The sequence below is a fragment of the Ranitomeya imitator genome, chromosome 2 (genome assembly GCF_032444005.1).
Source record: "Ranitomeya imitator isolate aRanImi1 chromosome 2, aRanImi1.pri, whole genome shotgun sequence".
NCBI classification, from domain to species: Eukaryota; Metazoa; Chordata; class Amphibia; order Anura; family Dendrobatidae; genus Ranitomeya; species Ranitomeya imitator.
The window spans coordinates 376,900,547-376,927,155 of record NC_091283.1 but is presented as its reverse complement, the minus strand read 5'-3'; the positions used below and the strand labels follow the sequence as shown (position 1 = coordinate 376,927,155).

At 43.3% G+C, this 26,609-nt stretch overlaps 1 protein-coding gene across 3 annotated transcripts in view; it reads left to right on the top strand.

Annotated features, from left to right (window-relative positions):
- The window catches only part of LOC138664027 (zinc finger protein 585A-like), a 61,084-nt gene extending 41,616 nt beyond the window's left edge, over nucleotides 1-19,468 (top strand). The window contains exons 3-12 of one of the 3 annotated variants that reach the window (XM_069750434.1): nucleotides 96-245; nucleotides 375-554; nucleotides 637-760; nucleotides 844-941; nucleotides 1,673-1,822; nucleotides 1,952-2,131; nucleotides 2,214-2,337; nucleotides 2,421-2,518; nucleotides 2,717-2,807; nucleotides 17,154-19,468. In XM_069750434.1, coding sequence (XP_069606535.1) covers nucleotides 168-245; nucleotides 375-554; nucleotides 637-760; nucleotides 844-941; nucleotides 1,673-1,822; nucleotides 1,952-2,131; nucleotides 2,214-2,337; nucleotides 2,421-2,518; nucleotides 2,717-2,807; nucleotides 17,154-19,339 — 3,309 coding nt within the window. In that variant the 5' untranslated portion in view covers nucleotides 96-167 and the 3' untranslated portion in view covers nucleotides 19,340-19,468. Of the gene's footprint in view, nucleotides 1-95; nucleotides 246-374; nucleotides 555-636; nucleotides 761-843; nucleotides 942-1,177; nucleotides 1,359-1,672; nucleotides 1,823-1,951; nucleotides 2,132-2,213; nucleotides 2,338-2,420; nucleotides 2,519-2,716; nucleotides 2,808-17,150 lie in introns of those variants that run through there. The other 2 variants (XM_069750433.1, XM_069750435.1) reach the window with 2 other exon arrangements.
- Nucleotides 19,469-26,609: the final 7,141 nt, after the last annotated feature.

The following is a 26,609-nucleotide window of genomic DNA, read 5'->3' as shown; positions in this document are numbered from 1 at the left end:
AATAAATCTCCTCATATGTTTCCCTTATTATCTCCAGTAATTGTATTATTACACAGGATTCTTATGATGTTACATCGGCTCATCTTCTCATTCAGGTCTCTACAATATCGGATCCTCTCAGTGAAGATCTTCTACAAAAGAAAATTTTCCTGATTTACCCATCAAAGATGGATATGGACAGAGACAAGATGGCGGAGAGGATATTACACCTCACCCTGGAGATCCTCTTCCGTCTTACTGGAGAGGTGAGAGATTCTGATGACGTCACATTACATCATTCTCATCTATGGGAATAACAGATGGACAGAACTGGAGAGGTGAGGACTCTGGAAATGTCTGTAGTGAGATTTATTAATGTGTCTCTCCATTACCAGGATTACACAGTGGTGAAGAAGACCTCTAGTGATCGCTGTCAGGACCCTGTGTCTGAGGGATGGGGAAGACCCCTGAGCCCAATCACGAGGCCTCCACCTCACCCCCTGATCCATGAGGACATCAATGACCAGAAGATCCTAGAACTCACCTACAAGATGATTGAGTTGCTGACTGGAGAGGTGACACTGCTGGGAATGCTGGGACATTATACAGTAACACTATGAAGGGATCGGGGGATGATGGTATCATTGTATGTATCAGGTTCCTATAAGGTGTCAGGATGTCGCTGTCTATTTCTCCATGGAGGAGTGGGAGTATTTAGAAGGACACAGAGATCTGTACAAGAACGTCATAATGGAGGTTCCCCAGCCCCTCTCATCTCCAGGTAATAGACAGGACTAAATACACACGGCCTATAATTATCTGTATGTAAAGAATGAATTCACTCCCTGTATGTGTTTCCTGCAGATCTATCCAGTAAGAGGACAACACCAGACAGATGTCCCCGTCCTCTTCTTCCACAGGACTGTAACCAAGAAGATCCCAATGCTCCTCATGATCATCAGGTAGATGGAGAGAAGGTGTCAGGAGATCTTCCCTATGATGTGTGGACGCCGGTGAAGATCTTGTGTTCAGTCTTGTTTTATCCACCAGTATTATATGTTTTATACTTGTGTAATGAGAACGGTGGAGATGGCAGGATTAGAGCTGATCATAGATGGGACTTCTCCATCTGTCGGTGACTTTTATAATATTTGTTCATTTCTGTCCGCGTTGATTGTGGAAACAAAAAATCTTTTCTAAAAGCCTCAAACTTCTGTGTGTGAATCAGACCTGAGCTCTAACGTGATAGAAGATTACAGTGCGGGGAAGACGGGAAACCTTCATATAGACGGCCGGTGGTGATGGAGTCAGTGACCGACTATGGCCAAATATGTCTCTAGAGCCGTAGTAGAAGATGAAGATGTCGTCCTCATCATGAAGTAGTTGTTTCTCATGTCGCGTGTAATGAATATCTCCTGCAGTATTGCTAATGCCGATTCCAGGGTCGGTAAATGAGACGAGAATTAGCATTATGGAAGATGAGTCTATGAGAAACGTATTCAGCTGCCGACTCCGAGGAGGAAACTGCTTGTTGTCTGTGGCCTAAATATATAGGTTTTATTAGTAGATGTAAAGAAGGAAACTAAATACTGTAAAATAATAAATCTCCTCATATGTTTCCCTTATTATCTCCAGTAATTGTATTATTACACAGGATTCTTATGATGTTACATCGGCTCATCTTCTCATTCAGGTCTCTACAATATCGGATCCTCTCAGTGAAGATCTTCTACAAAAGAAAATTTTCCTGATTTACCCATCAAAGATGGATATGGACAGAGACAAGATGGCGGAGAGGATATTACACCTCACCCTGGAGATCCTCTTCCGTCTTACTGGAGAGGTGAGAGATTCTGATGACGTCACATTACATCATTCTCATCTATGGGAATAACAGATGGACAGAATTGGAGAGGTGAGGACTCTGGAAATGTCTGTAGTGAGATTTATTAATGTGTCTCTCCATTACCAGGATTACACAGTGGTGAAGAAGACCTCTAGTGATCGCTGTCAGGACCCTGTGTCTGAGGGATGGGGAAGACCCCTGAGCCCAATCACGAGGCCTCCACCTCACCCCCTGATCCATGAGGACATCAATGACCAGAAGATCCTAGAACTCACCTACAAGATGATTGAGTTGCTGACTGGAGAGGTGACACTGCTGGGAATGCTGGGACATTATACAGTAACACTATGAAGGGATCGGGGGATGATGGTATCATTGTATGTGTCAGGTTCCTATAAGGTGTCAGGATGTCGCTGTCTATTTCTCCATGGAGGAGTGGGAGTATTTAGAAGGACACAGAGATCTGTACAAGAACGTCATAATGGAGGTTCCCCAGCCCCTCACATCTCCAGGTAATAGACAGGACTAAATACACACGGCCTATAATTATCTGTATGTAAAGAATGAATTCACTCCCTGTATGTGTTTCCTGCAGATCTATCCAGTAAGAGGACAACACCAGACAGATGTCCCCGTCCTCTTCTTCCACAGGACTGTAACCAAGAAGATCCCAATGCTCCTCAGGATCATCAGGTAGATGGAGAGAAGGTGTCAGGAGATCTTCCCTATGATGTGTGGACGCCGGTGAAGATCTTGTGTTCAGTCTTGTTTTATCCACCAGTATTATATGTTTTATACTTGTGTAATGAGAACGGTGGAGATGGCAGGATTAGAGCTGATCATAGATGGGACTTCTCCATCTGTCGGTGACTTTTATAATATTTGTTTCAGGGTGAAGATCTGACCCATATTAATAGTACAGAGACATATGTGAGGGGGGATGAGCGGTGTAAAGAGGAGATTCCCACATATGGCTACCCAGGTGAGTAGTAACCACTAAATGCAGAGAAGTCACAGATTCCTCTCCGTCACCGGCTATGGCTGCTTTATCGGTGGTGTAGTCCGGCCATATTACCATAATCACCATTTTGTCTCTAGACCACAACATTCTCCTCCACCCAAAACTGTTCTAATGACTTTGGGCACTGAATGCCCTATTCTATAGAACTTACAGCCTGGTAGATCCACCTACCCCCTGGGTTCAGGAGACGCTGTTACCTGCCCAGATCTGTGAACTATAAAGCCAAATGACAGCGTGCGTAGAATGTGCTGACGAGATAGAAAATCACTTGAAGAAAAATATTCTGATGGGCCTGTAAAAGAAAGCGGAGGGTAATGATGCTGTTGGCTTCCTAGAACCCTGAGATCTTATCGGGTGAATCTCCCTTCTCTCCCTTCTGTGCTGCTGAATGTGATCATATGGTCCCTACAAGACCAGGTCCCGTCTTTCTGGCCAAACTTCACTTTTATGATCGACAACATTAAATGTGCAGTGAAGCCAAGTGTGAATTTCTGCACAATAACAGAGTTTCCCTTTATCCGGACTTTTCAATCTGTATTAAAACCGACTAACTTCCAGGAGGATTGTGATAATCTACATAAACCCATCACACCGGTGCCATGATATATCTCTGAGCTGTGCGTGGCTGATGGCTGTAATATACATTTATAGAAAATGTAAAAAATGGTGGCGCAAAGTGTCACCGCTATTAATAATTCCGGCAGCAATACCAACAAACTTCCACTTTTAAGTTTGTCAAAAATGAATACAAAACAAATAAATATGTATATATACGCAGGTTATATATACAGGTATGCGCTAGGAAAATGACGGGATAATGGTAAAAAGATATAAAATATGATAAAACCAAAGTTACCCTATTTGAGAAAATTTCCCAGTATGAATAGTCTAAATTGCCAGATCGCCGTAAAGTGGCAATGCATTCGCCTAGCAAAGCAAAAAAAGTGCAGCAGCACTTAGGAGCACTTAGGAATAGTTCCTACCTCCGTTGCAGGCTGAAGATCTTGAGTATTCCTCCTGTCAGGGAGATTTTTCGGCGGGTAGAGATGATCTAGACAAGTGGCTGCCCCGGCCGGCGGCAACCCACCATCAGCTGATCTCCGGGTGGAGACGGGATCCTGCAGAGCCGACGCCGCGTGTGATAGCGGTGGTACGTACAAACGGTGCGCAGGACCTGAGTGACGTGATAAGTCACGTGACCGTAACCCCCGGTGATAGAGTGAGTACGAAGTGCAGCTAGGACCAAACAACCGACGCGTTTCGGAGACGCCTGTCTCCTTCCTCAGGGTTGGTCCCTGCACCGTACTCATAGTCCTTATATAGCTGCTTATCCTGTGAACCGGTTGGTTAGAAGCCAAAAAGTTCAGCACCCATATTTAATCCTCTTGGTGCAATAGTGTCCAGAAGAAAAATCCATTTAGTCTCTGCGCGAGACATTGCCTTAATAAAGTCGCCACCTCTCCAATGGTGGTGTACCACCGCAATACCCGTTATTTTCATCCCTTGTACCGTTCCGCCGTGTTGTTCTACAAAATGTTGGGAGAGTGGATGACCCATAAATTTATTTTTAACGTTACGGATGTGCTCATTCATCCTAATTTTTAAGGGTCTTTTTGTTCTCCCCACATAAAATTTTCCGCATGGACATTCTATAGTATAGATTACCCCAGTAGTGGAGCATGTGATACAGTCCCTGATTTGAAATGTCCTTTTTCCTTTTTTGATGTCCGTGTATTTTGATATAGTTGTTTCCTTGCATGCATTGCATTTACGGCATGGAAAAAAGCCTTTTAATTTCGCATGTGTAAGGGAGGACTGTACCAGGGGGATTTTATTCTGAACTGTGGGGGCAATCAAATTTCCTAAATTCTGGCCTTTTTTAAAAACAAAGCGTGGTTGATTGCTAATACTTTTTCCCAATATTTTGTCGTTTTTTAAAAAATGCCAGTGTTTGCTGACTATTTTGCAGAAAAGGTGTGAGTTGGAATTATATTTAGTGATAATAGGGATGGATTCCAGAGTGGTTTTAGGCTTTGGGGCTGGATTGATCAGTTCCTGTCTAGGTTTACTGGTGGCCTTCTTTTTAGATTCCTCCAGCGTTGTTATTTTATAACCTTTTTCCAGGAATTTTTTAGTAAGAGTTTGTGATTCCGCCTCAAAGTCCTGAGGCCTAGAACAATTCCGGTGAATCCTGGTAAACTGACTACCCGGGATAGTCAGCAACCAACCCGGGAGATGGCAGCTATCAAGGGGAATATAACTGTTGGTGTCTGTTGGTTTTACATGTGTGTATTAGCAAATCTTCAATAAAAATCCTTAAGTCTAAAAAGTTAATTTCCATGGTGCTGGTGGTGGAAGTAAAATTTAAAAAATACTGATTTTTAGCGCATACCTGTATATATAACCTGCGTATATGTAATATACATTTATTCCCGCCTGCAGGAGATGTGTTGGCATGGCTCGAGCCCTGGTTTCATGGATTTGAGTTGCCCGCCAGGGCCGTGGGGTACTCAGTACGGGTCTGTTACTTAAAGGGATGTGTTCTCGGTCAGAGGTGACCAATGCTGTTTAAAGGGGTCCTCTGGGGGCAATGGTGCTGCAGCAAAGATGGTGTCACTTCCCACAGGTGAAGCGGTGTCCCCAGGGCTCCCAGTGTATTTGGCAGGGATGGTGAATGCTGCAAATAATTGGAGGACACAGGGTTGCAGTCTTTACCTGGTTTACTGAGATGGTATTCTGCCTGAAAACAGGTGGAAATCCCCTTGACAGGTCAGTTTGGGAGCCTTCCACTATGCGCTGGTCTGTGGTCCCTTGCTTCCTGTAGCTCTCTAACAAGGTCCTCTTTCTTCCCTGTCCAGGGACAGTACCTGCACAGTAGGCAACTTAAGCCGTCTCTTTTGGGTCTCTGTTCACGGTGACTCTGGACTCTGATTGCTGCTGTACCTCAGGTACTATGTGGACAAGCCCTTTTAGTTTCCTGCCCTCCGGTTCTGCCGTGGGGCTTGCAGTCCCCCTCAGCCTCGGGCTCTCGGTACCCGGTTTCTGCGCTCAGCTTAGAGAGGCCCAGTATCAGTCTTTCACTAGCTACTAAGTACCTCTATGCTCCTTCACTGTCTGCTACCAACTGTCAACTGTCTGCTTGTCTACCTAGCAACTGCTTAGAGACGGACTCATCCTCCCGACCAGAGAGAGCAGCTCCCCTCAAGTCGGGTGTAGAGCTCCCCCTTCTGGCCTGGAGTCAGAATGTGTTGCATGAAAGGTTACCTGACAAATGGATTCCTCCTGTCTCCAGGCATGGCATTACCCTCCCCGAGAGGGAAGCAATACCACTGTGGTACCTGAACTCCTGGGGTGCCACAGATTCACTCCACATCATAAATAACATTGTTTTTGATCCTAAGGCCAGGTTCACATTGCGTTCCTGGCGTACGTTAAACGGACTACGTTACACCGCGGCATAACGCGGTGTAACTTGGTCCGTTAACGCCGCCATTGAAAGCAATGTCGGACGCATCGCTAGCGCACATCCACAATGGGCATGCGCTAGGGATGTGCCATCATTTAACGGACCCAGAGACGCGGGCTGCAGCGTTTCCGGGTCCGTCACTGCTAGCGCAGATAGAGCTAGCAGATGCTCTATCTGCGCTAGCGCTCTGCATATACCGGCACTTGCATTACAGCAGCTCGTTAGTGTATGTGCTGAACAGGCTGCTGCTAACGCAGTGTGAACCCGGCCTAAGAAATTCAGATTACTGCCCAACCTCTCCTGAAATGGGGCGCAATATTATTTCCTGTAATCTTCTGGTCAGGATTCATAGGAGCTCCAATGGTCCACCATAAATGAAGGCAACTCTGGTTTACTGCTGTGTAATCTGTATTTGTAGTTTTCAGTTAATGAGATTCTCGTGCTGTGGGCAGGGCTTTATGTGGTGCTCTGGGGTGGGGCTGTGGACGGGGCTTTATGTGGTGCTCTGATTACATATGCATCTGTATTGGCTTAAGACAGGTCGCTGATCCCTCACTGACCTGCCCCCCATTTTTACATAATGCATATAATAGTGTTGATATTTTTCTTGATCAAATATATTGTGGCTATTGGGAGGCTTAGAAAAAAATAAAATAACATCCAGCAAAATGTCACCAACGGTGACTGTCCAGTAGCATCTATCTGTTACTTGTAGATGCTACTGCGCAGGCGCCGCCAGTGACATTTTGCTGAATGTAATTTTTTTCTAAGGCTCACAATAGCCACAATATTATAGGCATTATCAACAATAATATCAACACTATTATATGCATTATGTAAAAATCGGGGGCAGTGAGGGATCAGCGACCTGTAATAGGCCAATGCAAATGCATATGTAATCAGAGCACCGCATAAAGCCCCGCCCACAGCCCCGCCCCAGATCACGAGAATCTCATTAACTGAAAACTACAAATACAGATTAAACAACAACCACAAGAAGGATTTCATCACCAGGTATCGGTGTAATCAGTATGACGGCACCGACCTGACAGTGTCTGTAGTCATTGAGCACAATCCTGCTGACAGGTTCCCTTTAAGACATCTCAGCTCTGCACTATTATACACAGTTCTCTTTAAATGTGTAATATTTCTTCTTGAAACTCATCTGACAGAAAATATTGGAGCTTCCGATAGTTTAGATTGTGAAGTCACCGAGCCCCGTGCTCTAATTCCCCCAGAGAGGTTTCACCACTAGCTGCTCATTTATTACTGATGGAGACTGTTCAGTTTGATCATTTCAGTAGATGTTATTGTCTATAGTCACAGTTTTTGATTACAGTAGTGTCCAAAATCCTCTGATTTAACCTCTTCCCGTGCCCAGTTTTGTGTTCTTAATAAGGCCCCACTAAGTGCCAGAACAACAGAATCCCCCCTGAAGTGACCCCATTTTGGAAATGACACCCCTCTGGGAATTCATCTATAGATGTAGTGACTAGAGTTGAGCGACTTTTACTTTTTTAGGATCGAGTCGGGTTTCGTGAAACCCGACTTTGTCAAAAGTCGGGTTGGGTGAAATCGGCCTATTATCACGAAAAGTCGGAGGCCGACTGAAACACGAAACCCAATGCAAGTCAATGGGGAATCAAAGTCGGCAGTGAGTGGAGGACAGGAAAACATCTACAGTGCCCATTTTAATGCCAAAAACATCAATTCGTATTACTGAAGCTTGTCGATCTCAATTTACTTTATAATAATAGTTAGGCATTGAAAACTGGGGGTCATTTGGCTAAAGTTGTGAGGGGTAGGGCTGGCTCAAGATTTTCGTGGGCTCAGGAAACGCGGAATACGTCACAGCGGTGGAGCAGGGAGAGGTAAGTATTTCAACTTTGCAAGTGCTGTGATCCTGAGCAAGCAGGTGGTGGGGGCCCACTCGTTGGCACTGGCACAGGGCCCCTCTTAATACGGCGGTGTGTTTGACAGCGGGCGGCGCCTCCCACTGCCAGAGACACTTTTGCGTGCTATGTGGGACCCTGTGCCAGTGACGTCACCAACGAGTATGCCCCCCCACCTGATGAAGGAACCTGCACTTTCATCTGCACCTTCCTCTTTGTCCCCGTGTAAGGTGGTATAGTATGTGGGAAGGGGAAACTGACTTTCAGCAGGGTCAGATTCTGACTGTGTAGCGTGCACGGGGAATGTAGTGGTCTGGGTCAATGTACCAGCAGACTCATCTAGCAGTGGCTGGCCAATGGGCAGGATGAGGAGGAAACACAGATATAGGCCCAAATAAGAAACTGGCTAAATGCAGTTCAAAATTGGTAACAGGACTAAACAGGTGGCATTGCTTTGTTCAGTGGATGACAACTGTAATGAGTGGCGCAGACACAGTTTGTAGGCCCACAATACAAAAGTATGCAAAAAGCAGTTCAAAATTGGTAACAGGACTAAACAGGCGGCATAGCTTTGTTCAGTGGAGGAAAACTGTAATGAGTGGCTGACACAGTTAGTAGGCCCGAATAATAAAGTGGGCTAAATGTCTGCCAGAAAATTGTTCATAAATAAACAGATGGCATAGCTAGGTACAGGGGTGGGCTCCTCTGCTGAGTAGCAGACAGTGGTAGCTGGCGCAAAGTGTTAACTTAAGTATCGCAAGTGGTAAAGTACTGTTCGAGCTGGGGGGGAACACTCTTGTGGGCGGCGGTACTGGCACAGGCTGGGGGGGAACACTCTCGTGGGCGGCGGTACTGGCACAGGGCCCCTCATATTACGACGGTGTGTCTGACGTTGGTTATGCACCACCACCATCAGAGACACTTCATTGTCCTATGAGGGACCCTGTGCCAGTGCCGTCACCCAAGAGTGGGCACACCCACCTGTCCAGGCATACGGCACTCGCACGGGTGCTTGCGCCAAGTGGTGACCACGGCCCTGTGGGGGGAGTCAGCCCATTTAGGGAGGTATAAAAATGGCCTATGGAGGACATTCAGCAGCTGCAAATGGAGGAATTGGAGCAGTCAGTAAAAGGAGGCCAAAAGCAAGACATTTTTCAGGCAAGCTAGGTGTCAGCAGGGGATGGTGGGGCTAAATAATTTGAAATCCATAATTGGTTCATTTTAATGAAGGTTAGATTATCAACATTTCGGGTAGCCAGACGTGTCCTTTTTTCGGTCAGTATTGAACCAGCAGCACTGAATTCTCTTTCTGATAGCACACTAGCTGCTGGGCAAGCGAGCTCCTGTAATGCATATTCTGCCAATTCAGGCCAGGTGTCTATTTTAGATGCCCAGTAATCAAAGAGGAATGACCTGTGAGGGAGAACATCGATAAGGGAGGAAAAATAGTTAGTAACCATACTGGACAAATGCTGTCTCCTGTCGTGTCTGCGGTCATTGCGAAATCACTCCACAACCTGGTCAGAAAACCCCTCTGTCCAACGCCACTTCTGATTTGTGCACCTCTAACACCTCTGCCATGTTCCCCCCTACAGCTTGTGTGAGAACCATCACCGCCGCTGTGTGCTGGAAATGCCTGAACCAAACGGTCTACAAGAGTTGCTTGTTTGGTAGCCAATATTTGCTCTAGGTTCTCATGTGGCATGATATTTTGTAATTTTCCTTTGTATCATGGATCCAGGAGGCAGGCCAACCAGTAATCGTCATCGGTCATCATTTTGATAATGCGGGGGTCCCTTTTTAGGATACGCAAGGCATACTCAGCCATGTGGGCCAATGTTCCAGGTGTCAATTCACTGCTTGTGCTGGGTTGAGGAGCACTTTCTTGCAAATCAACATCACTTGTGTCCCACAAAAACTCTGTACCTGACCTTGCAACGCCACCAGTTTCTATTGCCCCCTGAGAAGCATCCTCCCATAAATATTCATCCCCATCATCCTCCTCCTCTTCGTCCGTCACCTCGTCCAGGAAAGTTCCCGGAGCAGACAATGGCTGACTGTCATCAAGGCTTCCCTCCTCCTTGGCTGCAGACGCCAGCTCCTTAATATGCGTCAAACTTTGCATCAGCAGACGCATTAGTGGGATGCTCATGCTTATGATGGCGTCGTCTGCACTTACCAGCCATGTGCATTCCTCAAAACACTGAAGGACTTGACAGAGGTCTTGTAGCTTCGGCCACTGCACACCAGACAACTCCATGTCTGCCATCCAAGTGCCTGTCCGTGTATGTGTATCCTCCCACAAATAAATTACAGCACGCCTCTGTTCGCACAGCCTCTGAAGAATGTGCAGTGTGGAGTTCCACATTGTTGCTACGTCGATTATTAGGCTGTGCTGGGGAAGATTCAGCAATCGCTGATGGTTCAGCATACGGCTGGAGTGTACGAGCGACCGGCGGATGTGCGAGCAAAGTTTTCGCACCTTCAGGAGCAGGGTTGGTAACTCCGGATAATTTTTCAGTAAGCACTGCACCACCAGGTTCAAGGTGTGAGCCAGGCAAGCTATGTGTTTAAGTTGTGAAAGGGCTATGGCAGCCATAAAATTCCTTCCGTTATCACTGACTACCTTGCCTGCCTCAAGATGTACACTGCCCAGCCATGACTGAGTTTCTTGCTGCAAGTACTCGGCCAGTACTTCCGCGGCGTGTCTGTTGTCGCCCAAACACTTAATTTCTAACACAGCCGCTGACGCTTACCACTAGCTGTTCCATAGTGGCAAACCTCGTGTGCAACACTGGCAGCTGCGGATGGAGTTGTCGTGCGACTGCGCTCTGTGGACGAGCTTTCGCTTCTAGAGGAGGAGGAGGGGTTGCGAACGCCTACAGCCAACTGTTTCCTAGACCGTGGGCTAGGCAGAACTGTCCCACTATGGCTGTCACCACCACATTAACCCAGTGTGCCGTGATGGACACGTAACGTCCCTGGCCATGCCTACTGTTCCATGCATCTGTTGTGAGGTGCACCTTTCCACTGACTGATTGCCTCAGTGCATGGACAATGCGGTCTTTGACATGCTGGTGGAGGGCTGGGATGGCTTTTCTCGCAAAGAAGGCAGACTGGGTAGGTCATAGCGTGGTACTGCGTACGCCATCAGGTCTTTGAAAGCTTTGCTTTCAACCAACCGGTAGGGCATCATCTCTAACGAGATTAGTCTAGCAATGTGGGCGTTCAAACCCTGTGTACACGGATGAGAGGATGAGTACTTTCTTTTCCTAACAAGAGTCTTTTGTAGGGTGAGCTGGACTGGAGAGCTGCATATGGTGGAACTAGCGGGGGTGGTGGTGGCCATGGCAGATTGATAGAGGGTTGGTGATGGTATTCTTGATGTTGGCCTACATACAGTGTTTCCTACCAAGAACCTTGTGATTCCCTGACAGCTTTGGCCTTGCGATGATACCTCCACATTTGGTGCTGGTGGTGTCCTAACCGGTGGGCTTACAGTGAGGGAAGCAATGTAGCGTTGCTGACTACCTTCATTCTGAGCAGGTGCACCAACGGTACGGGATGTTTGGTAGTTAGTCCAGGCTTGCAAGTGCATGCTGGTTAAATGTGTAAGCATGCACATTGTATTTACATTTTGGACATTCTTCCCTCTGCTAAAGGTCTTGGAGCATTTCTTACAGATAACTTTGCACTGATCATTCGGATCTTGGCTAAAAAATTGCCACACTACACTCTTCTTGCTATGGAATACCTTTTCAGGCATTGCATGCTGTGTTACTTTCACCGGATGGCCACGCTGTCCTAAAACTGTTGACAAACGTTTTTGGCCAGATACGGGCCTGCCAGATGAAAGCTGTTGCAATGTAAATGGCCGCTGCGGATCATCCTCCTCCGCTTCTGAGCTACTGGCAGCGGCACCCTCTTCCCCCAATGGCTGCGGATCTGGGTCAACAACTGGGTCATCTATCACCTCCTCTTCAATGTCATGTGCACCTTCCTCTGTGTCACCGTGTAAGGTTCTATAGCGTTCGGGATGGGGCACCATAGTCTCATCAGGGTCAGATTCTGGCTCAGTTCACTGCGAGGGCAATATAGGGATCTGAGTCAATGGAACAGCATAATAATCTAGCTGTGGCTGTGCATCAGTGCACTCCATGTCCGATTCATCTTGTAATGGGCAGTTAACAATTTCCCTTTCTAACCCAGGCACGGTATGTGTAAAGATCTCCATGGAGTAACCTGTAGTGTCGCCTGACTCATCCTTCACTTTTGGTTTGGGTGAAGGACACAAGGAAGTGACTTGTCCCTGACCGTGAACATCCACTGACGACTCGCTGCTTTTATATTTGGAACTTTCTGAAGAGGAGGCGAAAGAGTTAGAGGCTGAGTCAATAAGGAAAGCCAAAACTTTTTCCTGCTGCTCCGGCTTTAAAAGCGGTTTTCCTACTCCCAGATAAGAGAGCCTTCGAGGCCTTGTGTAGCCAGACGATGACGCTGGCTCAACACCTCGAGCCTTAGGTGCTATTTTGCTTTTCCCACTACCACCAGATGCTCCACCATCAGTACCAGCTGGCAACGACCGCCCACGGCCTCTTCCACCAGACTTCCTCATTTTTTGGGAAGATGTAACCAAAATAACAACCGTTATATGGTACTGTAAAACAAGGTAGAAGGTGTATATAAACTTGTTGAGAATTTAAATCTCCCTTTTTTGGGGGAGACTGAACCAAAACTCAGGCCCTGTGTATATAACAACACAATCTAAGTGGCAGAACGTGGCTGGCTGATATACGACAAACTAACAGAACTGACGTAGATCCACTTTGTGACAATTTGAATCTCCCTTTTTTTTGGGGGGACACTGCACCAAAACTCAGGCCCAGTGTATAACACTATACAATGTAAGTGGCAGAATGTGGCTGGCTGATATACGACAAACTAACAGAACTGACGTAGATCCACTTTGTGACAATTTTAATCTCCCTTTTTTGGGGGGAGACTGCACGAAAACACAGGCCCAGTGTATAACACAACACCATGTAAGTGGCAGAAAGTGGCTAGAAGATATATGAAAAAATACAAGGACTGTAGTACAATTTCAATCTCCCTACAATGATCTCAGGACAAGTATGGCAGCAATAAAAAGGACTGCTGCACAAAAAACTGTGGACAAATAAACAAGATAACTGTGTCTAAAGGAGCAACAGGATTTTTGCTTTTAAAAAAGCAGTTGGTTTGCACAGCGGCGTACAAACAGCAATGCAGCTATCAGGGAGCCTTATAAGGCAGCCTAATAAGCTACAGAGCTGATGCACAAAAAAAACCTCCACTGTCCCTGCAAAGAAAAGGTGGTGTTGGACAGTGGAAATCGCTACAGCACAAGCGGTTTGGGGGTTAATCTTCCCTCCCTAACTATCCCTTCTTCTGATGAAGCTGCAGCAACCTCTCCCTATGCTACGATCGGCAGAAGTAAGATGGCAGTCGGCGTGCATGCCCCTTTATAGCCAGTGTGACGCCGCAGAAAGCAAGCCAATCACTGTAATGCCCTTCTCTAAGATGGTGGGGACCGAGACCTATGTCATCACGCTGCCCACACTCTGCGTCCTCCTTCATTGGCTGAAAAATGGCGCTGAACACGTCATACGAAATGTGACTTTGGCGCAAAGATCGCTGACCTCGTGGCCGATCCCATACTAGGGTCGGGTTTCATGAAACCCGACTTTGCCGAAAGTCGGCGATTTTCGAATTTGTCCGATCCGTTTCGCTCGACCCTAGTAGTGACCATTTCCACTACATGGATGATTTCCAGAAACACGTAGTGGAAGTTTCAGACTGTGTGCACACGTTCAGGATTTTTGTGTTTTTTTCACTATAAAAACACTTAAAAAACGCATACATATGCATCCTGTCATTTATAATGCATTCTACAATTTTTGTGGATACGTTGCGTTTTTTTCCATGAAAAAAAACGCATTGTGGTAAAAAACACAGCATGTTCATTTATTTTGTGGATTTTTTGCGGATTTCCCACCATATTACTGCATTGGGAACCTCCGGAAAAAAGCGCAAAAACCACGAGAAAAACACGAAAAAAAACGCATGTGGATTTCTTGCAGAAAATGTCCTGTTTTGTTCAGGAAATTTCTGCAAGAAATCCTGACGTGTGCAAATAGCCTTAGAGCAAAAATTGCAAAAATGTCATTGTAGTGCCCAATATATTGTGCCCAGCTTGTGTCTCTGGAGTCATCCCCCCACCTCCCCCTACAAATTGTTAAGTCAGCTCTACTCAGATGTGTCTGTCACTAAATAAAATGCTTGAATGTCAAAACAGTCTAAAAATGTGGTTCTTTGTGGAAGATTTTAAATCAGTCATGGAGGCCTAAGGCTGGGAATGATGGGCATTGTGGGCAATAATAGCGGGTATCATGCCTCATTCCTCTCTTGGAACATACACGACATCTTCTCTGGCGGTTCTTTCTTGTTTCAGTTGCTGGAATGAGTGCTTTATTCCAAACCTTGCCCACTCAGATGAATAAATTGCTTGAGGTGCAGTCTTCCTTTGAATTTTACAAGGGACTCATTAATGGAAATGTTTTCTGTTGGGGTGTAAAGCTTTAAGAACTTTTCTGTCAAGTCTGCAATGATGGGTCTGATTTTGAATAGTCTGTCATGTTCTGGGGCATCTCTAGGCAGGCATCGACTGTTGTCGTTAAAATGCCAAAATCTCATAAGCATTTCATAATGGGTCCTAGGAAGAATGGCAGAAAACATTGGGGTGGCTTGAACAGGGCGGTTGGACCAATAGGATCGACTGCTCATTATTTTTTTTTTTTAACAAGCCCCATACCGAATGTAAGTCTTAAAATTTTTTTCATTTCTAGGACATTAGTTGGTGTCCATAATTTTGACCTAGCATAATAGGATCATGGATTCTGGGTGATGAATTGGGACACACATAAATTTGTTTGTAGGATAATATACTCTAGCAAGCTATCGGTCAGAAACAAATTTAAAAAATTTAACTGGTCCAAAATTTTCCACCTCCACATTTATACCAGGAATGGCATTAAAATTAGGGATGAATGGAGTAGCCAAATCCGAAGCCTCCCATCTGGAAAATGCTTCATCAAGAAGCGAAGCCCCTTGGACATTGGTGTGCGCCAATTCACGAGCACTAGGGACAATGCTAGTACTGGGCATTGTTCCCTGAGTTGGAGACATTTCTCCAGAAGCGCTATTTGTCCTTCTTGTTGTACTGGTCCTTGTGTGTGAGGATGGACCAGAATCACTGCTCATTTCTGAGCTATCACTGTCGCTGCTACTAAAACCCTCAAAATCCACATCGCCATCTGACACTGCACTTTCTTCGCTGTCAGAACATAAAAGTGCATAAGCCTCCTCTACACTATAATACTGATTGGCCATTTTACTTGTTTTTTGTTTTTTTGCGGAAATAGAAAACTCTGACGTGAAGTGACGTGACTGACTGATGTGACCAAATTATTGGGGAGACAATTGAGATAAGCCTAATTCTTTAGCCTAACCCTAACTTTAGAATAAACCCTAACTCTAACTTTAGCCTAACAGTAACCCTAACAGCAACCCTAACCCAAACAGTAACCCTAACTTTAGCCTAACAGCAACCCTAACTTTAGACTAACATCAACCCTAACAGTAATCCTAACTTTAGCCCCAACACTAACCCTAACTATAGCACTAACCCTAACCCGCCTTATCTGTTTTTTTTTTACTTTATAACCAGATCGCTGACTGACACAGCTGTTGCCAGCAGCACTTGTAACACTGTTTCTCCTCTAATCTCTCACTGACAGGAGATCTGAGGAGAAACAGCGTTTTTATGAGGCAGATCGCGTGGGAAAGTTCGTTGCTACAACCAACTTTCCTATTGATTTGTTTCACTGGTGTGACGCTGATGTCATCAGGACCTGAACCAATCAGGTCTCGATGAGGTTGGGGGTCACAGGAAGTGTTGTGCGCTGGAATCCCATTGTTATAAGGTACGTGGGGGTCCTGATGAGCACAAATCCCTGCTAGCGTCCATGTTTATCTACCGTTGGCGGTCACAAAGCGGTTAAGTTAAGGGTGTTATCATTTCTGTCCAGGCCTATTTCCTGAGTTTTATATATTTATTTTTTTCATTCTGTGGAAGCATGGTTGAAATGCAATGTCTGACTTTCATTTGTTCATTTTCATAGATTTTTGATTTATTATTACTTTAGTCAGATTCAAGTTATTTCTGTGACCATTGTGGGTTTTTCTGTCATTAAACGAGATGTACCAACAATTTTGACAACGTGTGCAGGAGATATGAATATTTTGACTCCACAGCCACTTTCTGGAAATTAGCACGAAGTGGATGTTGGAGAGTGAAAATTACACATTTGTCATTTTATTACCCAGCACATAGTGCCCAGATTGTGCTCCAGGAGACACACCATAAATTAAGTGGATTCTTCTCGCTATAATATTGCTAAATACAGGGATCCTAAATGTTGTTTGAGCACATTGCAAAACTCAGAAGTGAAAGCGGATTTTGCTGGATTGGTTTATAGAAACTCTGCTGCTTTGCAACAGCCTTTGAGCCTCTAATAGTGTGGGAACCTGTTTTTCCACTGACAAATAATGCACCTGAGTGGGGACTTGTTTTTTGTGAGATGAGAATTGGTATTATTTTTGCCTACATAACATTGATTAGTTTCATTTTATTCAATATTTGGAAGTCAGAATGAACAAACAGTTGAACACCATGCACTACTGGCTCATCCAACAAGGTCTTCTATTAGACTGTGAACTGTCATTGTTTTGGTAAATAATTAAAGTTTTTTACATAGCTTGCCATTTTTATGGACAGTTTAAGTAGAAATGTTCAAAAATATAAAACTCAAGAATATTTTATTAAAACAATTGTTTTTATTATCTTAGCAGATGACTGTACCAGGAAATCAGAGGGACAGCTGACATCTTCAATTTTTAAATCTAATGATCTTGAGATCCTACAAGATACAACTGAAGTGATTGCTGTTACTCCAGATATATCATCATCCATTCACAGCAAAGATCTGTCATCACAGGTCCCATCTTCTGATTCATTACCGACTACTAAGGAAAATCAAAGTCACAAAAGAGGCATTAAAAAACAAACTGCTCCTAAAGCAAAGAAGTCATTTTCATGTTCAGAATGTGGGAAATGTTTTAACCAGAAATGGCATCTTCTTAAGCACCAAAGAACTCACACAGGGAAGAAGTCTTTTTCCTGTTCAGAATGTGGGAAATGTTTTAACCAGAAATGGCATCTTGTAAGACACCAAAGAACTCACACAGGAGATAAACCTTTTTCATGTTCAGAATGTGGGAAATGTTTTTACCAGAAATGGCATCTTGTTAGTCACCAGAGAACTCACACAGGGGAGAAGCCTTTTTCATGTTCAGTTTGTGGGAAATGTTTCACACATAAATCACTCCTTGTTACTCACCATAGAATTCACACAGGGGAGAAGCCTTTTTCCTGTTCAGAATGTGGGAAATGTTTTAAATGGAAATCAGATTTGGTTAATCACTATAGAACTCACACAGGGGAGAAGCCTTTTTCATGTTCAGAATGTGGGAAATGTTATAAATGGAAATCAGATTTGGTTCATCACCATAGAACTCACACAGGTGAGAAGCCTTTTTCCTGTTCAGAATGTGGGAAATGTTTTATCCAGAAATCAGAATTGGTTCGTCACCAGAGAACTCACACAGGGGAGAAGCCTTTTTCATGTTCAGAATGTGGGAAATGTTTCACCTACAAAGGGAATCTTGATGAACACCAAAGAACTCACACAGGAGATAAGCCTTTTTCATGTTCAGAATGTGGGAAGTGTTTTAGCCACAAATCATATTTTGTTAGACACCAAAGAACTCACACAGGAGATAAACCTTTTTCATGTTCAGAATGTGGGAAATGTTTTTACCAGAAATGGCATCTTGTTAGTCACCAGAGAACTCACACAGGGGAGAAGCCTTTTTCATGTTCAGAATGTGGGAAATGTTTTACCTACAAATGGAATCTTGATGAACACCAAAGAACTCACACAGTAGAGAAGCCCTTTTCATGTTCAGAATGTGGGAAGTGTTTTAGCAACAAATCATATTTTGTTAGCCACCAAAGAACTCACACAGGAGATAAACCTTTTTCCTGCTCAGAATGTGGGAAATGTTTTAACCGGAAATGGCATCTTGTTAGTCACCAGAGAACTCACACAGGGGAGAACCCTTTTTCATGTTCAGAATGTGGGAAATGTTTTATCTACAAAGGGAATCTTAATGAACACCAAAGAACTCACACAGGAGAGAAGCCTTTTTCATGTTCAGAATGTGGGAAGTGTTTTAGCAACAAATCATATTTTGTTAGACACCAAAGAACTCACACAGGAGATAAACCTTTTTCCTGCTCAGAATGTGGGAAATGTTTTACCCGGAAAGGGAATCTTGTTAGTCATCAGAGAACTCACACAGGGGAGAAGCCTTTTTCCTGTTCAGAATGTGGGAAATGTTTTAAATGGAAATCAGATTTGGTTAATCACCATAGAACTCACACAGAGGAGAAGCCTTTTTCATGTTCAGAATGTGGGAAGTGTTTTAGCAACAAATCATATTTTGTTAGCCACCAAAGAACTCACACAGGAGATAAACCTTTTTCCTGCTCAGAATGTGGGAAATGTTTTAACCGGAAATGGCATCTTGTTAGTCACCAGAGAACTCACACAGGGGAGAACCCTTTTTCATGTTCAGAATGTGGGAAATGTTTTACCTACAAAGGGAATCTTAATGAACACCAAAGAACTCACACAGGAGAGAAGCCTTTTTCATGTTCAGAATGTGGGAAGTGTTTTAGCAACAAATCATATTTTGTTAGACACCAAAGAACTCACACAGGAGATAAACCTTTTTCCTGCTCAGAATGTGGGAAATGTTTTACCCGGAAAGGGAATCTTGTTAGTCATCAGAGAACTCACACAGGGGAGAAGCCTTTTTCCTGTTCAGATTGTGGGAAATATTTTAACCAGAAAGCGCTTCTTGTTAGACATCAGTGCAGTCACACAGAGGAGAAACCTTTTACATTTTCCTGATGTGGGAAATATTTTACTTGGAAATCAACTGTTAATAAACATCAGAGACGTCACATAGGGGAGACGCCTTTTTTATGTTCATAATGTTGAAATAGTTTTAACCACAATTGAATTAAATGGGTTGTCTCTTTTCATTCCTCATGTTTGCTGACAAAAGGATAAAACTAAACTTTATTAATTCCAAATGTAAAACTATACCCATAATTCACACCCCGAAGGATAGTCAGTAGGTGACTAATAGAAAAAATATGTACCCCACAGTTCAGTATATAGGGTGAAGTGACTCACCAAAGGCGACTCATCAGGAGACTATTTAATATTGACCTATATTCAAGCAATACTAGACAAAAAAACTAAAATCATGTATCATGTTATCCGAAACAATCAGAAAACTAGCCACATATTGGCAGATATATATATATATATATATATATTCTCCGTGAACTGATTCCTCATGTTTGGCCTCATTAACATAAAACACTCATACTTTACTGGCGGCCGGCTCTACTTCAGCCGTGTCAAGACTCACTGTCCCAGGGCTTATGTGAGGTTGTTACATCACACGAGCCCTGCACCTGATCAGCGGCAGCTTCACTGTTCATTCCTTCAGACGTTTTGAACATGAACAGGCAGCCAGGGCCGCGGCTGCTCTCTGACTGCTTCATGAGGCTTGATTTGTCCAAAGGTGGGGACAGTGACATCAGCGCTGATTGGGAAAAAGTGCTCACATGATGTAAAAACCTCAAAAGAGCCCCAAGAATACAAGCGCCAACACCACTGAGAAATGAATTACAGGAAAATCGTATTTTGTTGACCTTCCAAAAATAACACAGATGGGGAGAACCTATATAATTGCCAAATTGGACAAAAACATGATGCGCGCAGCGTGCATTCAAGGTGAGAATATTATATGGGAGTTTTATAGGATAAACCAAATACCAACAGAAAATAAACGACCCAAAACAAACATTTATCAGTAAAAATAACTCCTCTGTTTTAGGCAAAGTATAAAAGAATTGCGCCATCTTCCGATACCCATCGCATCTCCATTTTTCATGATCTTGGGTTGGGTGAAGGCTTATTTTTTGCGTGCCGAGCTGACGTTTTTAATGATACTATTTTGGTGCAGATACATTCTTTTGACCGCCCGTTATTGCATTTTAATGCAATGTTGTGACAAAAAAACAATTGTGGCAATTTGACTTTTTTTCTCGCTACGCAATTGGGTTAATTCCTATTTTATATTGATAGATCAAGCAATTCTGAATATGGTGATACCAGATATGTGGATGTTTCATTTTTTTTTCTTGTTTTATTTTGAATGGGGTGAAAGGGGGTGATTTGAACTTTTAGATTTTTTTTTATTTTTTTATATATTTTTTAAACATTTTTTGTTTACTTTTGGCATTGTGAAGACATACAGTATTGTATCTTAATTAACCAGATGACTATTTTTAGCAAATTAATAATAATAGAATGTTATATGTATGTTGGCTGTCAAATTAAGTGTTGATTTCTGGTTGGTCAAGAAAACAGGCTTTTGTTTGTGTAGGCAGGTAATATTGACTTTTATTGTGGCCTATCCTTGATTACTAGTGATGTTTGCTGATATGCTAATTATGCATTGTGTTATTGCGCCAGGTTGGTGACTTCTAAAGCAGAGAGGTAAAAACTATGCAAATAGTTTAAATAATCAAGTAAAGGTACCGTCACACTCAGCAACTTTGCAACGAGAATGACAACAATCTGTGACGTTGCAGCGTCCTGGATAGCGATCTCGTTGTGTTTGACACGCAGCAGCGATCTGGATCCCGCGGTTATATCGCTGGTCGCAGCTAGAAGTCCAGAACTTTATTTGGTCGCTAGATCGGCGTGTATCGTCATGTTTGACATCAAAAGCAACGACGCCAGCAACGTTTTTACATGGAGCGAGAACGATAAGTGAGTCGCCGTTACATCACTGGATCGCTCCTGCATCGTTCTGGAGTTGCTGTGTTTGACGTCTCTACAGCGACCTAACAACGACGCTCCAGCGATCTAGTTTAGGTCGGATCATTGTCTATATCGCTGCAGCTTCGCTTAGTGTAACAGTACCTTAATGCTATTTGATCTCATCTCCATTCTTACCCTTTATGTAAATATTGAATGAGGGACACTTGTTAAGTCTAAAAATGGGTTACATACCTCTGTATAAAGAGACTCTGAGAGAGAAACAGCAAGAGAGATTCTGCCAAGACGTCCATACATCTCAAAAGGACCAGAGACAGGAGAGCAACCATTTTACATGGTTACCTCCTCTCTGTTTGCGTGCCACAGGTGAGGTAGCGACCCTGGAAGATCTGTAGTCACAGCTGCTATTCTGGAAAGTCAGCGGAAAGGTGAGACTCTGTAATGTGCACCATCTTGGGTACTGTGCTGGGACTGTTCTATATGTTATCTGCCTGCTTTGTGGTTCAATAAAGCTTTGCCACACTGTTTTACCCTCCCCCATGTTGCCTGAGTAGCATTTTGCCCATGTTAAAAGGAGATTGGGAGTATGGCGAGACGATGCCTGGTCCATGCGTTTTCGGCTAGTGGGCTGCCCTCATAGCAATCCGGTAGTGAGAACCATAGACTTCTGCTGGAGACCTCTGGTTAATGTTGGAAAGGGGTTAAAGGGGATTGTTTTTACAAAGACAGAAGCGGTAATCAATGATATATACATACATATATGTATATTTGTGTGCGTATGAAGCCATGCCCACTCCACATAGCCCCACCCTCTCCGGATAGCCACAGTCACTCCACACGCAAAGCCCCATAGAGTAAATATCTAATCTAATAAATATATACACTGCTCAAAAAAATAAAGGGAATACTTAAATCCCATATCCTAGATATCACTGAATAAAATATTGCAGTTGTAAATCTTTAATAATTCCACATTCCACTATGTAATGAATATAGTATATTATATATACTGTAGTGGAATGTGTTGAGAACAGTAAAACCTAAAAAATTATCAATGTAAATCACAACTAATATCCCATGGAGTTCTGGAGTTGGAACGATGCTCAAAATCAAAGAGGAAAATCATATTGCAGGCTGATCCAACTTCAGTGGAAATGCCTCAAGACAAGGAAATGATGCTCAGTAGTGTGTGTGTGGCCCCCATGTGCCTGTATGACCTCCCTACAATGCCTGGGCATGCTCCTGATGAGGCGGCGGATGGTCTCCTGAGAGATCTCTTCCCAGACCTGGATTAAAGCATCCGCCAACTCCTGGACAGTCTGTGGTGCAACATGACGGTGGATGGAGCAAGACATGATGTCCCAGATGTGTTCAATCGGATTCAGGTTTAGAGAACAGGCGGGCCAGTCCATAGCTTTTATGCCTTCATCTTGCAGGAACTGCTGACACACTCAAGCCACATGAGGTCTGGCATTGTCCTGCATTAGGCGGAACCTAGGGCCAACCGAACCAGCATATGGTCTCACAAGGGGTCTGAGGATCTCATCTCTGTACCTAATTGCAGTCAGGCTGCCTCTGGCGAGCACATGGAGGGCTGTGTGGCCCTCCAAAGAAATGCCACCCCACATCATTACTGACCTACTGCCAAACCGGTCATACTGAAGGATATTGCAAACAGCAGATCGCTCTCCACAGTGTCTCCAGACTCTGTCATGTTGTCACATGTGCTCATTGTGAACCTGCTTTCATCTGTGAAGAGCACAGGGCGCCAGTGGCAAATTTGCCAATCCTGGTGTTCTGTGGCAAATGCCAAACGTCCTGTATAGTGTTGGGCTGTGAGTACAACCCCCATCTGTGGACGTCGGGCACTCAGACCATCCTCATGGAGTCAGTTTCTAACCGTTTGTACAGACACATGCACATTTGTGGCCTGCTGGAGGTCATTTTGCAGGACTCTGGCAGTGCTCCTCCTGTTCCTCCTTGCACAAAGGCTGAGGTAGTGGTCCTGCTGCTGGGTTGTTTCCCTCCTATGGCACCCTTCACGTCTCCTGGTGTACTGACCTGTCTCCTAATAGCGCCTCTAGCCTCTGGACACTACGCTGACAGACACAGCAAACCTTGCCACAGCTCGCATTGATGTGCCATCCTGGATGAGTTGCACTACTTGAGCCCATTGTGTGGGTTGTAGAGTCCGTCTTATGCTACCACGAGTATGAAAGCACAACCAACATTTAAAAGTGACCAAAACATCAGACAGAAAGCATTGGAACTGAGATGTGGTCTGTGGTCCCCACCGGCAGAACCACTCCTTTAGTGAGGGTGTCTTGATAATTGACAATAATTTCCATCTGTTATCTATTCCATTTGCGCAACAGCATGTGAAATTGATTGTCAATCAGTGTTGCTTCCTAAGTGGACAGTTAGATTTCACAGAAGTTTGATTTGCTTGGAGTTATATTCTGTTGTTTAAGTGTTCTCTTTATTTTTTGAGCAGTGTATATATGTGTGTGTGTATATATATATATATATATATGTATAATGTAATCTAATAAATATATATATACAATATCTAATGTATATACTTCATAGGCACATCATTTTGACCACAACGGCTTACACTACCGATGTTGCCCATAGCAACCAATCACTAAGCATCTTTCATTTCACCAGAGCTGTTTAGGAGATGAAAGCTGAGCTGTGATTGGCTGCTATGAGCAACAGTTTTCCTTGTAGACAGTTGTGGTAACTGAGGCCTATTATTCTTCTCATTTCTATGGTGTTATCGTCCTTCTGTAAAGCTGGAAATAACACACTTTATTACCATGGCAACACAGACCCCCCTCTGCCACAGACAGCAGGGGGCCCAGAATCAGGAACTTCTTTGTCTGGCATGAAGCATCTCATTAACTTCAACCACAGATTAAAGAAAGAAACACAAGACGGATTTCTCCAACCCAGGAACCATTTTACTCGGTGTAACAGCTCCACCCTGACAATGCCGGGTTCACTGTATACCTATTTATACAGCTACAACTAATGCCGCTCTAAATTTGAAGAAAATCTGGCACTCCTTAATGCATTAAAATGAAAGATATTTGTTGAAAATATGAGAGTCCCAAAATTATGTAACGTTTCGGTCCAAAATTGGACCTTCTTCAGACTGGGATACATATAATGAAAGAAAACAAAAAAGAATCTACAATCAGTTATAACACGTCACTGATATTTGGTAACAGTTAATACAGAAGTAGAACATCGTGGCTGAATATTATAATGAATCAAGACATGATGACACTGGATAGCTCACAATGCTATACAATAACTACATTACCAAAGTTGTACATTATTGTATTATTGGGACGATCATATTTTCAATAAATGTCTTTTTTCTTTTTATGCATTAAGGAGTGCCAGATTTTTCTTCATATTTATTACTAGGATCGGTATCCTTTTTCTGTGCACCCAAATTTTAGAACGGAGTGATGTGTTTTGTGATTGAATATATTTTTACCATATACACGAGCCCCCGTTTTTTCACTGATTAATGTACCAAGAGATGTCTGCAATCATCTTTTCTTATAATGAGACAGATGTGGCCAATATTGTCTCACAAGTTCCCGCATCTAGCGAATTTTTACACATTTCCAGCAGTGAATTTAAATCACGTGATCTGGAGAGAGAATCTCGTCATCTTCTAGGCCTGGAGCTTCACAGTGCAACGATTGCTGAATATATTAGAACACCATGGATTCCAAGAGGCCTCCGAGTATCGCTATATCCTACCTTGTTTCAGGATAACACTGATTTTTATTATAGATTTGAACAGGTGTTAAATGAATGTTCACTAGACATAATGACATTAATTCTGGAATATCTCAATAAGGAAATTAAAAATGGTCAAGAAAAGATCTCCAATATTGAAGCACAATTGAAAGACACTTTAAGGATGAATTTGACTCCATGAAATCCCGCACTAAAGAGAATTAGGACATTTTTAAACAAGAAACTGAAAAAAGTAAACGTCAAAAAAAAGTTTTCGTGACACACAAGACTATTTGCAAAAAAGAGTTTATAGATGGCAAAACCCCACTTTCTCCGAAATTATAGGTTCACTGATGGCTCATCAGCTTCTAGTTCAGGCAATGAACGTGCTGGTCCAGGTAGATCATTTTTCTATGCTCTAGCAGGAGATACAACCAAAGAAAGATACGAGGGGGGCAATGCTTTAGAAACCAATTGACATACAATGAAAACCAGGTCACAGGTAATAACTCAAATTTGGCAATGAATATCTCGTCAAAATCACTAGGTGCTTCGCAGTTACGTCTATTACAAAAGGGATTATCTTATTGTCCGCCATTGTTGCTTCGGACAATTCTATCTTATTACAATCAGCAAAACTATTGGAGAAGGTCCTAACACCCCTCATCAAAACTACACCATCTTTCCTTTTGGATACAGGGGAATTTTTACAAACCATTAAGAATCAGAGACAATTCCCGGAGGGAACTCTACTTACCTCTTTTGATGTAAATTATTTGTATACTTCTATACAGCATGAGAAAGGTATCAGAGCAACAAAACAGTTATTGGAACAATCCTCAATTGATACTGAAGTAATTACCTTCTTAATTGACCTACTTAAATTGGTTGTAACAGATTTTTTTTTCTTTTTGAAGACATTTTATCTTCAAATTCAAGGCACAGCTATGGGGTCCAATGTGGCCCCACCATACGCAAACTGCTTTATGGCTTTTTTTTAATCAGATATTTTTTTGGTTATGGAGATGTTAAATCAACTTTTAGATCAGTTAAACAACTTATGGCTCAAACTTACTTTCACCTTGAATGGCCATCAATCAGAAATTATTTTCTTGACACTAAGATCAAACAAGGTACCCAAGGTAATCTAACAGCTGACCTTTACATTAAAGACACAGATATGAATAATTTATTATATCAAATTTGCCATCCGGTGGCAGTAAAAAAAAAACTCCATTCCTACTTCTTAATTTGAAAGTTAGGAGAATTGTTAGTGCTCCTATAAAATGTTCTCAATGGTTGGATGATATTGATTATAGAAGGGTTAATGTTTTGCCTTTAAGTGCTAGAATTTGTTCTTATGATGCAGAAGTCTTGTAGTCTCCGATTCAAGGATTTTATACTTCTTATCTTATATGTTTTAATCGTCAGCAAACAGCATGTTCGGGGTACATGGTAAATAAAGGTCAGCATGACCCGGGGTAAAGGGGGAGTGGTTACATGAGTTCCATTTGCTGTATGTCATGCCGTTGCTGCCGCCGCCTCTGCCCACTGCAGC